At 33.2% G+C, this 13,197-nt stretch overlaps 1 protein-coding gene and 1 long non-coding RNA gene across 7 annotated transcripts in view; one reads left to right on the plus strand and one right to left on the minus strand.

Annotated features, from left to right (window-relative positions):
• Positions 1-13,197, minus strand: part of LOC143239736 (uncharacterized) — a 570,827-nt gene that overhangs the window by 445,910 nt on the left and 111,720 nt on the right. The window lies entirely within an intron of this gene.
• Positions 1-13,197, plus strand: part of LOC143238109 (FMRFamide-activated amiloride-sensitive sodium channel-like) — a 39,188-nt gene that overhangs the window by 9,155 nt on the left and 16,836 nt on the right. For all 3 annotated transcript variants that reach the window (XM_076478065.1, XM_076478064.1, XM_076478066.1), the window contains exons 5-10: positions 152-315; positions 2,224-2,307; positions 6,159-6,273; positions 7,715-7,787; positions 8,753-8,807; positions 12,575-12,591. In XM_076478065.1, coding sequence (XP_076334180.1) covers positions 152-315; positions 2,224-2,307; positions 6,159-6,273; positions 7,715-7,787; positions 8,753-8,807; positions 12,575-12,591 — 508 coding nt within the window. The remainder of the gene's footprint in view (positions 1-151; positions 316-2,223; positions 2,308-6,158; positions 6,274-7,714; positions 7,788-8,752; positions 8,808-12,574; positions 12,592-13,197) is intronic.

The following is a 13,197-nucleotide window of genomic DNA, read 5'->3' on the forward strand; positions in this document are numbered from 1 at the left end:
GAAAAAATGATGGAGCATTATACACATGAACTCAGTTTTGGTAACAGTGAAAACAGTAACATTTATCATGTTGAAACTTCAAACCATAAGTTTTGCCTTTACTATAACTGACGGAAGAATGATAAAGCAAAGTGTGATTTTGTTATTATAGGTCTAGGTCTTACCTTCGGTGTACCAGATATAATTGGAAATAGAATGGGTGAAGAAGATTTACGATTGAGGCTTGTAATACACTCTCCGCATGCCATGCCTGATATTGAGAATGATGGTATAGACATCGCACTAGGCACATCACTTTCTGTGGGGATTGAACAGGTAATCTCTCATGTAGTACTTTCATGTTATTTCATAGAAACAAATTTTTGAGCCTCATACTTTAAATGTAACAATCAATTTTTTTGAATTTCGCGCAAAGCTGCACAAAGGCTATTTGCGCTAGCTGTCTCTAATATCCCATTTTAAGACAAGAGGGAAGGCAGCCAGTCATCACCACCCACCGCCAACTCTTAAGCTACTCCTTTACTGTTATTGGTAGTGCTATTGCAACAAAAGTGTTAGTGAGTAATATTGTTGTAACAGTAGTATTAAAAGTAGACTTATTGTAAGAATAGTGCCAACAGGTAGTCTTATTTTAACAACAGTGTCAGTAGGTAGTCTTGTTGTGACAAAAAAATGTTAATTTGAAAGTTTGTTGAATGGGCAATAACTCACCGTTCGGAGACACAAGTGTAGTGGACGACGTTTGGAAAGTCTTCCGCCTTTTGTTTTCATGAGAATACAAATGGCGGAAGACTTTCGAAACATCGTCCTCTACACTTGTGTCTCCATAACATGTATTTGCTGTACATTCTACGAAGTTTAATCATGAATACGTTGCCTAAACAAACTATAAAAAACAGTATTAATAATTTATGTTGTTGTAATAATAGTATTAAAAGGAAGAGTTATTGTAACAACAGTATTAATAGGTAGTTTTATTTTGACAACAGTGTAAGTAGGTAGTCTTATTTTAACCGCAGTGTCAGTAGGTAGTGTTATTGTAACAAGTGTCAATAAAAAGTATTGTTTTGACAACAGGATTAAAAGGTAGACTTATTATAACAATAGTGTCAGTAGGTAGACTTATTGTAAGAATAGTGCCAACAGGTAGTTTTATTATAACAATAGTGTCAGTAGGTAGACTTATTGTAAGAACAGTGTCAAAGAGTAGTATTCTTACAACAATAATAGTGTTAAAAGCTAGATTTATTGTAAGAATAATTCCTGTAGGTTGTCTTATTTTAACACCAGTGTTAGTAGGTAGTCTTATTATGAGAACAGTGTTAGTAAGTTGTCGTACTGTAGTAACAGTGTCAATAAGTAGTATTGTTCTGACAATAGTTTTAAAAGGTAGTCTTATTGTAACAACCGTATCAGTGTGTAATTTTATTGTAACAACAGTGTCAATAGGTAGCATTGTTGTAACAATAGTTTTAAAAGGTCGACTTATTGTAACAATAGTGTGAATAGGTAGTTCTACTGTAACAATAGCATTAATAAGTAGTATTATTTTAGCAATAGTGTTAAAAGATAGGTTTATTGTAACAATGGTGTCAATAGGTAATCTTATTGTAACAATAGTGTGAATAGGTTGTCTAAATGCGACAATACTATTGATAGGTAGTCTTTCTGTAATAATAATATCAATAGATAACCTTATTACAAGAATAGTGTTAATAGGTTGTCTTATTATATTAAGAGATGTAACAGATATTCTTATTCTAAAAATAGTATTTACAATTAGTTCTTGTAAAAATAATGTAACAATTTTGTTATTTTTGTTTTTCTTTTTAATAGTTGGTACTGTTGTAACAAGAAGGTTAACAGCTGGTACTATTGTAATAACAAGAATGTCTATAACTGGCATTATTGGAAGAAAAATGTTAACAGCTGGTATTATTGCAATAAGAATAGTGTTGGTAGCTGGCACTGTTGTAAAAAGTGTTAATAGCATGTACTTGTACAAGAATGTAATAACCAGAATGGCTGCTACTATTCTTAGAGCTGGCATTATTGTAACAAGAGTGTTGATAGTTGATACTATTGTAACAAGAATGCTAATAGTTGATACTACAGTAACAACAATAGTGTTTATAGCTGGTACTGTTGTAACAATAGTGCTAATAGCTGTTTTCGTTCTTACAACAATTGTGTTAATAGCTTCTCTTTTTCTTATTGAATTAGGTGGACTATCATCGTTTACCAGAGCCATACAGTGATGGATGTTACAAAGATGACAAAAACGAACCAGGTGCTTACAACAAGAAGGTTAGTGACGTGCCGGAATAGTACGTCACATGGAAGATATGTCACGTGATAAAGACACGTGCTTTTAATAATTGGAGTTTTTGTTTTGCTCAGTTGTCAATCAGAACTTAATGTGTTTTAATTCAACCTTAACCTTTGCATTTTAACATGTTTAATTTCAACCTTAACCTTTATATTTCAACATGTTTTAATCCAACCTTAACTTTCGTGTATTAACATGTTTTATTTTAAACTTAAGATTTGTATTTTTGACATGTTTTAATTCAACCTTAACCTGTGTTTTTATCGTCTTGATTTAATATTAACCTTCGTATATTAACATGTTTTAATTTAACCTTTACCTCTGTACTTTAACATGTTTTAATTTAACCTTTACCTCTGTACTTTAACATGTTTTAATTCAACCTTAATCTCTGTATTTTAACATATTTTAATTTAATCTTATTCCATGTATTTTGACTGATTATATATTACTGTTCCTAGCTGCACTGTTGTAAACCTATACAACATAGACACCACAGGCATAACTTTGTACTTTGCTACAAACACACACACGATCATTATCCTAAATATTTTAAATGAAATAATTATAAATATGTATACTGTTTATCTTTCCGTTAATAGCGATAATAGTAAATGAATTACATTTGAAAAGACTGAAAAAAAATGTTAACACTGAGGAGTTTCTAACCTGGAATATCCAGTGTTGTAGAGTTTCGTTTGTTAGTTTGACCCTCGGGCTACCTCCGCTTGCCATTATTAATACTTAGTCAATCGATTAACTCTCATGTTTTTTAATTTTGTACAAAGCTACACGAGGGCTATCTGCGCTAGCAGACCCTACTTTAGCACTGTATTACTAGAGGGAAGGCAGCTAGTCATTATCACCCACCACCAACTCTTGGGTTACTCTTTTACTAACGAATAGTGGGATTGACCGTCACATCATAAGGCTCCCACGGCTGAAAGGGCGAGCATTTTTAGTGTGACAGGGATTCGAACCAGCGACCCTCCGATTACGACTCGAACGCCTTAACCCACATGGCCATGCCAGACCCGATAAATTAAAGGGAAGGCAGATAGTAAGTAGAATCAGCTACCAATTTTTTGGCAACACAAAGTCAAACGTGGGATTTAACTTTTACTTCTAAACGTAACCGAATTCAGAAAATTTAAAGCTCAATTTTGCATCAGCAGGGCCCAAATTTTTGGTTTTCGTATCCACACTATACTAGTCACTGGGCTATGAATAACGGCGTTTTGTTAATGTCCTGATACATTATTGATTAATGTATCTATTATATGCATTTTTAGTGAATTATGTAAATTAAAGTTTCTTAAGAATATTTATATATTATAGACAACTTGATTTCTATCATAATTACTAGTTACTGATTTAATAACTTTCATCCATTAAAGTATTTCGACATAAATTTTATTGTGACAAATCTGAAATTTCTGCGTTCTTTAAATAATTTAATGTACTTTCCTTAATTTGTTATTAGTGACAGTCAGCTGTTTCTTATACTTACTTATTTACAGGTTAGGGGAGTTTAATACAGTGGAGCGCCGTTAAGCCGCGGTATTTGGGGGTCAACCTGCTTAACTGCGGCTTAAACTTTTGTGACTGAAAAGCCGAGGAGCCTCATCCGGGCCATTGCGTGATCATTATACAGGTTTATCGAATTAAAAATAATACTTTAATTATTGATCACTTTTTTCACGGATTTACCGCGGATTAACTTTAATGTATGGAGAGGTGTGATTCGGTAACAATGGCGGCCTCCATAAAGCTGACATAGAGAGCGGATAAGGTAGATTAACGGTCGATTTCTATTGAATATATTTTATTTATTTACCCAATTATAGCAAATCTTTTTAAATATCCCCTTGAAGTTATAAAACCAGGATTAAATTCGTAAGCTGCGTTTTTACACGTTCTTAAATTAAAGCTGTGCCGCGATAATCCTCGCTCACATCGTTCACAAGACTTGCTACAGCGGCTTAAGTGATTTCGCGGTTTACTGGTCCGCGGGTTAATGGCGCTCCACTGTAGTTGTGGAACCTTTTTGTTTACCATATATCATCTATTACCCCTAGTGGTGCAATGCTGCATCTATATAAAGACCAACCACTAACCACTTTCATTTAGAGCCAAGAAATTTGACCTTAGCACCTGATTTCATCCTAACAATAATCTACTCAAGGTACTTCGTGGTACCTGAACTCCTCCAAACAATAACCTACTCAAGGTACTTCGTGGTACCCCTACAATAATCTGTTCAACGTTGTTCCTCACATCTCACCTTCCACCATCTACGTGATACTTTGTTCATGACACTCTTTGGAGATCTTAAAATTATTTATAATAACTACCTTGACCACTTGGGATCATTCACTTTCCAGTTAAATACGAGGACTGTTTATTATCACACGAGCCACCAAAACTCTCAAAGGCTTTCTATATATGTATAATAAAACTTGTTTTATTTCATACATTCAACAACTTTGCTCAATGAGCTTTTACATCTTTGTTCTCTCTAGGAATCAAACCTTAAATTATCACTATAAACAATAGATCTTAGCGCTGAGCTGTATAAACACAATGTAACTGTATGATTGTATAAAAAACTTTAAATTATCACTATAAACAATAGATCTTAGTGCTGAGCTGTATAAACACAATGTAACTGTATGATTGTATAAAAAACCTTAAATTATCACTATAAACAATAGATCTTAGTGCTGAGCTGTATAAACACAATGTAACTGTATGATTGTATAAAAAACCTTAAATTATCACTATAAACAATAGATCTTAGTGCTGAGCTGTATAAACACAATGTAACTGTATGATTGTATAAAAAACCTTAAATTATCACTATGAACAATAGATCTTAGTGCTGAGCTGTATAAACACAATGTAACTGTATGATTGTATAAAAAACCTTAAATTATCACTATAAACAACAGATCTTAGTGCTGAGCCGTATAAACACAATGTAACTGTATGATTGTATAAAAAAACCTTAAATTATCACTATAAACAACAGATCTTAGTGCTGAGCTGTATAAACACAATATAACTGTATGATTGTATAAAAAACCTTAAATTATCACTATAAACAACAGATCTTAGTGCTGAGCTGTATAAACACAATGTAACTGTATGATTGTATAAAAAACCTTAAATTATCACTATAAACAACAGATCTTAGTGCTGAGCTGTATAAACACAATGTAACTGTATGATTGTATAAAAAACCTTAAATTATCACTATAAACAATAGATCTTAGTGCTGAGCTGTATAAACACAATGTAACTGTATGATTGTATAAAAAACCTTAAATTATCACTATAAACAACAGATCTTAGTGCTGAGCTGTATAAACACAATGTAACTGTATGATTGTATAAAAAACCTTAAATTATCACTATAAACAACAGATCTTAGTGCTGAGCTGTATAAACACAATGTAACTGTATGATTGTATAAAAAACCTTAAATTATCACTATAAACAATAGATCTTAGTGCTGAGCTGTATAAACACAATGTAACTGTATGATTGTATAAAAAACCTTAAATTATCACTATAAACAACAGATCTTAGTGCTGAGCTGTACAAACACAATGTAACTGTATGATTGTATAAAATTAAATTATCACTATAAACAATAGATCTTAGTGCTGAGCTGTACAAACACAATGTAACTGTATGATTGTATAAAATTAAATTATCACTATAAACAATAGATCTTAGTGCTGAGCTGTATAAACACAATGTAACTGTATGATTGTATAAACTATTTTATCTTTTATTCTAATGTATTTTATCTTTTCTTAAGCAGCAATGCTTCCAGAAATGTTTACAACTTTTAAATAATGAAACATGTGGATGCGGGGACCCAACAATTAATTTACCTGATGGAGTACCACCCTGCCACCTTAAAGAAGCTAATGATGGTAAGAAAAGAACAGTATTTAGTAGTACAACCTTACCATCTTAAGGAACCAACTGAAGGTAAGTAAAAAAACAGTATTTATGAACATCCGTATTAAATCTATGTCCCAAATGAAATGAGTAGTATATGGAAAAAGATAGACCTAGGAATTGTATAATTAACAGTTTCTGTGAGTGTTATCAAGACACCATAACTTATATTCACGGAGAGTGTTCGTTTTCTTATAACCAAACCACATTGTGCTATTTGCTATGTCTGTCAAAGGGCATTGTACTACTGATTTTAATATTATAAATCCAAACACTTACTGCTGTCTTAACAGCGGATGGTTTACATTATTAACCGTAAGTAGTTTAAAAAATTACATAAATATCAAAAGTGTGTAAGCTCCATTCTACTATAAAAGTACATTCATTTCAAATGTTGTGTGAAGTGACATTTCTTACTAAGTGTTAGCCTTAGCCTTTGTAACTACATGATTCGCCTTAGTAACTGTGTGATTAACCTTTGTAACTGTGTGAGTAACCTCAGTAACTGTATGATTGGCCTTAGTACCTGTATGATTAGCCTTATTAACTGTGTGATTAGCTTTAGTAACTTTATGATTTACCTTAGTACCTGTGTGATTACCCTTAGTAACTGTATGTGAAGCAGAACAGTAAATAATATTTTAAAATAAATGAAAGATGAAGCTGATAACAAATTAATAGGATTAATACATAAAACAATGTAACTTCTAAATAAAACTACATACACATATATATATATATATATGTGGATATATGTTTGCCACAATGTCATACACAAGTAAAATGTATTTACTGTAAGATTGATTTTGGTGTTTCTTTCTATTTTGTACTTATCATGTTTTGTGAAGTGGACCATGTTCTGTTTCATGATTTATATTTCTTGTGTAAACAACTGATGTTTTCATAATGCAGTACCCTCCAACTTATCACTGGTTTATTTTACTTTCATTATCTTGCATTCTGTCAGGTGACTCTGGATTGTAAATGGTGAACAAAACCCTTCTCGAGTTTACAACTAAAGTTTACTGGTGTACAATTTACTAAAAATCTTCATATATTAGAATATTTTGTAAAATGAATCATTTTAATCTGTGTAATAAGTGCCTGACGTAATATATTTATGGTACTAATGTAGAACATCAAGTATGCATGTTAAAACTGTAAAAAGGCATTCTCTATGTTTTGGTGTTAACTGTTATATATAGCTCTGAATGTAAACACTAGCACTGGTTAATATCAGCATCTGATATTATATATAAAAGGTGTTCTCTATGTTTTGGTGTTAACTGTTATATATAGCTCTGAATGTAAACACTAGCACTGGTTAAAGAAACACAGATGCTGATATCATATTTCTAAACAACACTTAATAACTGTACATTCTTATTATATTTGTTTGTACACAACCTTCAGTGTGCTGCTTGGATAAAGTAATGGCAAAGTTGTCCTCTGATGAAAAGACCTGCGGTTGTATCACTCCTTGTGTGTAAGTAAACAGTTGTCTCTTTATTTGTGTGTAATTAAAATACTGTTTCATTCCTTGTAATAAAATATTTTCTCGCGGATCTTTATTTTCCCGTTGTTGTCTGATGAAATGTGTTATTTAAATTTTAAACTGTAAATAAAACGCTGATTTCTGCTTACAAGATATTTTTATTTTTCTTGTCTCTAAAATAATTTTATTAATTGTAGGAGACTGGAATGATCCAGTGGTTAGGGTATTTGATTCGCAATCTGAGGGTCGCGGGACATTATATTTTCGGTCAGTCCCAATGTTCGTTGGTGAAAGAGTAGCCCAAGAGTTTACTGTGGTCAGTGTTTGCTAGCTGCTCTCACTCTATTCTGTCACTACTAAATTAGATACAACTTGTGCAGAATATTCTTTTACATCTTTACACGAAATTAAAAACAAAACCGAAACCAATTCTTGACTGTGTCATCAATTATACGTAGAGACTATTCGGTTTTGGTTACGAAATATTCTTATTATGACATAATTACATAATTAACATAACTGTTCATTTTCGTGTTTAAATTAGTGCGTAGTCGTAGTGTTGTTATGATAAAAACTCCTAACGTTCCGAATTTTGTTTTTTTTATCATGTGCAAGAAAGAATTTTCATATTTTCCTCTTCAGCCATCTTTTGTTGAATTTTCAAACTAAATCTCTCTTTTCTCTTCCATTGGTAAGTAACTTGATTAGTTGACTTGTCAGGGTGACTTGATGAGTCGACTGACCTGGGTAATGTGACGTGGAGTCGCACGTTTAATCACAGGTCTAAGTTAAAATGTTTCCCGTTAAACCATTTGATTACTAACCAATATCAGTTTGATTAGGTTTAATTTTATTTTATCAAATTGTTACACTATTATCCTTCGATTACTTTTAATTTTCCATACAATGTTTATTTTCTCCGAGTACGAGATTAATAAATACTACGATTTTTACAGAGATTACAAATATACTATGACCATATCTAGAAGTTCAACCACATGGATATCACAGGTAATAAAAATCACAGAATGTTTGCTTTATTGTTGAATGAATACTTTGCGTTTTAAAGACGTTATAAATTATAATTAAAGTTCTACTTTGCTTACGAATTTAAAAGTGGCTAGCTGGAAGAAAAACATGAGTAGCTAATTGATGTATATGTAATCGGATACTTTTTAGGCTTATCAATGTATATGTAGCCGGCTTCGCTCGTGTTATTAGGCTTATACATTCTAGATGACTATGTCAATGTGAGTACTATGAACCTATTTTAGCAAGGAAGACCGTAGATGGGTTGCCGTGGAACCTTGTAAGTGTAGTGAATATTGGTATTATTTAAAGAAGGTAATACAATAAGCTCAAAATAAAGAGGTAATGTGGGATCACGTGGCCACTGCAAACAAACTTTTTGTTTCTTGAACACTGTTGGGTGTACGTTATAGATTTTTGGCTGATGATCACGAAAATCACATTCAAATTTGCCCATCACGTACCACTTCATCGAAATCTTCAGTTTCATCAGGACATTGCAACAATGGAAAAACGATATCAGGGCAACTGGATTCCGTCAATGCTTGTTGACCACTGTTGGACACTGCAACGTGGTGCACTAGATATTGAATACAAACGAAATTCAAGAGCAAAACACTTTTAATTATGTTGAACTTAATAGCCTATTAGAAACATAACGCAATTAAATACGTTGTTACAGTTAACTGTCTATTTCTCAGAGTTACTACGTGATGAAGCAAAACCAAAACTATATTTGTGCATACCCACCAGGCACATGTCACAATCAGCAAAAACCTTTTAAGGAAGCAAAACTTTTCAAAAAATTGTTGTGCAGTGTAATATTAGGTTATACTTTTGTTGCTGAGCTACACGACATAAAAACCGTTGTTAGAACGCATTGTTATCAAAACTCACTGGGTTTTCTATATACTAGAGTTGTTAATCTAACTGTTATACTACAGGGCATACTATGATATACCTACTCATTTTTAACAGGATATACTTCTATAATAAAACAGCGTTTCTCCCCGTAATTTCTATTTGTAATACAAGGAACCATTTACAGTGGTACCTCGGTTCTCGAATGACTCCCTTCTCGAACAATTCGATTTTCGAACATATTGTTTGAGAAAAAAAGTATCTCGGTTGTCGAACATAAACTCGGTTCCCGAACCAAGCTGTAGTGGCCCGAACCCCCGAAATAACCCGACTGATGACCCGAACGACCTTTCGACCATTTTCGGCCCATGCCAAGCTTGCCCCAAACATTTTACCCGCACCTGTCGCTCAGTCCACACCCGCTAAAATCTGTTGTGAAGGTTCTCGTTTTTCTTTTTGTTGTTTTTCTAAATATTCTGATTAAATAAGCCACAATGGGGTCAAAGAATGATAATGAAAGCAGCAAACCAAAACGAAAAGTTGTTAGAGCCACAATACATATGAAAAACGATCTCATAGCAATGTATGAGAGTAGTGTTAACGTGTGTGACCTTACTACACAGTTTGGTGCGGCGAAGTCTACAGTCTGTACCATACTGAAAAATAGAGGTCATCAAAGGAACTGATGTTGCAAAAGGAGTGACAGTGCTTACAAAACAAAGATCACAAACAATGGAAGAGGTAGAAAAACTGTTGTTGATTTGGGTAACCGAAAAACAGTTAGCTGGTGATAGCATTTCTGAAACCATCATTTGTGAGAAAGCAAAGCAGTTGCATGCTGACACCTGAACAACACCCCTGCAACGAGTGCTGGTACAAGTGATGCCTTTAAGGCTAGTAGGAGTGGTTTGAAAAATTTAGAAAGAGAAGTGGCATACATAGTGTGGTGATACATGGGGAGGGTGCCAGTTCTAACAAAGACGCTGCTGATCAATTTGTTGGGGAATTTAAGGACTATGTAGAAGCTGATGGTTTTATTCCCCAACAAGAGTTCAACTGTGATGAGACACGCCTCTTTTGGAAGAAAATGCCAAAGAGGACCTTCATCACCAAGGAGGAGAAGTCACTGCTAGGACACGAGCCAATGAAGGACAGGCTGACTCTATTGTTAAGTAGTAATGCAAGTGGGGACATAAAACTTAAGCCTTTCCTTGTGTACCATTCTGAGAACTAGAGGGTTTTTAAGAAAAATAATGTCCTGAAAAGTAAACTAAATGTCATGTGGAGGGCTAATAGTAAAACATGCGTAACCAGGCAATTTTTTATGGAGTGGGTTCATGAAGTGTTTGCCCAAGGTGTAAAGAATTACCTCACGGAAAAACAATTGCCACTCATGGCTCTCCTTGTGATGGACAATGCACCTGCTCACCCAACAGGCATGGAGGACGGGTTGGTGGAGGAGAACAGTTTCATTACAGTGAAGCTCTTGACCCTTAATACGACTCCTCTCATTCATCTCGAACTTTAAGAAACTCTACACCAAAGCATTGTATCAAAGGTGCTTTGAAGTGACCTCTGACGCAGAGTTAACCCTCAGAGAGTTCTGGAAAAATCACTTTAATATCCTCCATTGCTTGAGGATCATAGACAAAGCCTGGAGGGAAGTGTCTCTGAGGATCATGAACTCAGCATGGAAGAAATTGAGACCAGACTCAGTAGCAGATAAAGACTTTAAAGGCTTTAAGGCTGAGCCTGTTGTCGAGGATATTGTCTCACAAGGCAAGTGTATGGGCTTGAATGTGATTGGTGATGATGTGGAGGAGTTAGTGGAAGACCAGAACACTGAGATCACCATCTATTTTAGTGAAAAATAGATCCATTGAGTCTCAAGCAGGTTGTAGCGATGCAAAGAGCCAGAAAAGAGAAAGAACCCAAGAAGGAGAGTTACCTGACGTTTTTATGGAAGGTGACTCCACTTAAATAGAATAATAACCCTCCTACTCCCCACGTTCCTCACCACCTTTCACTTACGCCATCAACTCTCCTCAGCACATGTGAAGTGCAGTTAAATTTTCATTTATTGTTTTTTTATTGTGTTTATAGTTTTTGTGGTTGATTTTATGCATGTAAGTATAATTATACAGTATAAATAAGCAATATTGTTACTTAAAATGCTTCATAATGCGTAATTTTTGGAGGTCTATAACGGATTAATTTAATTTACAGTATTGCTCATGGGAAAAATTGATTCGGTTTTGTCCTTTCAAAATATAGATTAATATGATACTCATTCTATGAGATAACCTAAAATATTGATAGATTATTTATTTTATGGTATAAACTGTTAAAATATAGATAAATATTTCTCATTCCATGAAAGAATTTAAAATATTGATAAATGCATTCTTTATTCTATGGTAGAATGTTTAATATAGATTGATATATTTCTCGTTCTATGAAAAAAACTGTTAAAATATAGATTAACATTCTTTATTCTATAATGGAAACAATATTTGTCGTTTAAATAAAAATTAATGGAATAACAGCTAAAACAAATTCTCTGCGAGATATATTTGTAATATTTACTGCATATTCCAAATTTTTATTTCAAGAAACATTATTAATGCTACTTAAATTACTTAGTTTACAGGTTTTAATGACACTTGTTTTGTACTGTTGTAATATTTCAGATACTTATCCTATAAATGTTGCAGTTAAGATTAAAAGGTACGAATCACTTATTGTTTAGAAGCTTCCCAGAGGGAAATAACATAGAAGTAAATATAGTTCGTGGCTAATTATTTGCAAATTGAGTAGAATATTTCTTGGATATTATTGTTTTTGTACTTATGAACTAATTATTTGTGTATTATTTTCTTCCAATATAGAAAAAGAGTCGTTCAGGGTAAGTGTGTCCTACAGTTTATACAAAACAAAATTTATTTAAAATAATTATCTGTGTTTACTAGTGGTGTAAAAGATATTCAGATAAATGCATAAAGTTCAAATCGAGATTACTGCCATTTTAAGATTCTGTAAACGACTTTATAGAAGAGAAACGTTTTTATTTAATGAAAAATTAATCCGGAAATGTAATTGTTGAATAATGTAATTTTATGCACTTATGCACTGATGTTAACATATAAAATGTCTTTGTTTGAAGTAAAATGTATCGAAGAATTTTAACAATGAAATAATTCGCTTGTTACGAAACTTTTCTCGAGTCTTTTCGCGGCGTGTAGAACAGAATTATGGGTATTCTTAGTATTTCTTTATATAAACACGAGTAAACAAAACATCAACGAAATACAACACGTAGTAAGGCTCTAGTAAGGGTTTTGCGTTTTTTGAAGGACACGTGTGTAAAATATATGGTCTGAAACTGAGCACGTCCATCTCTCGTAGAAACTAAAACTGACCACTCCCACCCTTCTTAGAAACTAAAATTGACCTTGATACCCTTCACAGTAAAATAAATTGACCTTGACACCCTTCGTAGCCACTAAAATTG

Source organism: Tachypleus tridentatus, chromosome 13 (assembly GCF_004210375.1).
Source record: "Tachypleus tridentatus isolate NWPU-2018 chromosome 13, ASM421037v1, whole genome shotgun sequence".
In the NCBI taxonomy this organism is placed as follows: domain Eukaryota; kingdom Metazoa; phylum Arthropoda; class Merostomata; order Xiphosura; family Limulidae; genus Tachypleus; species Tachypleus tridentatus.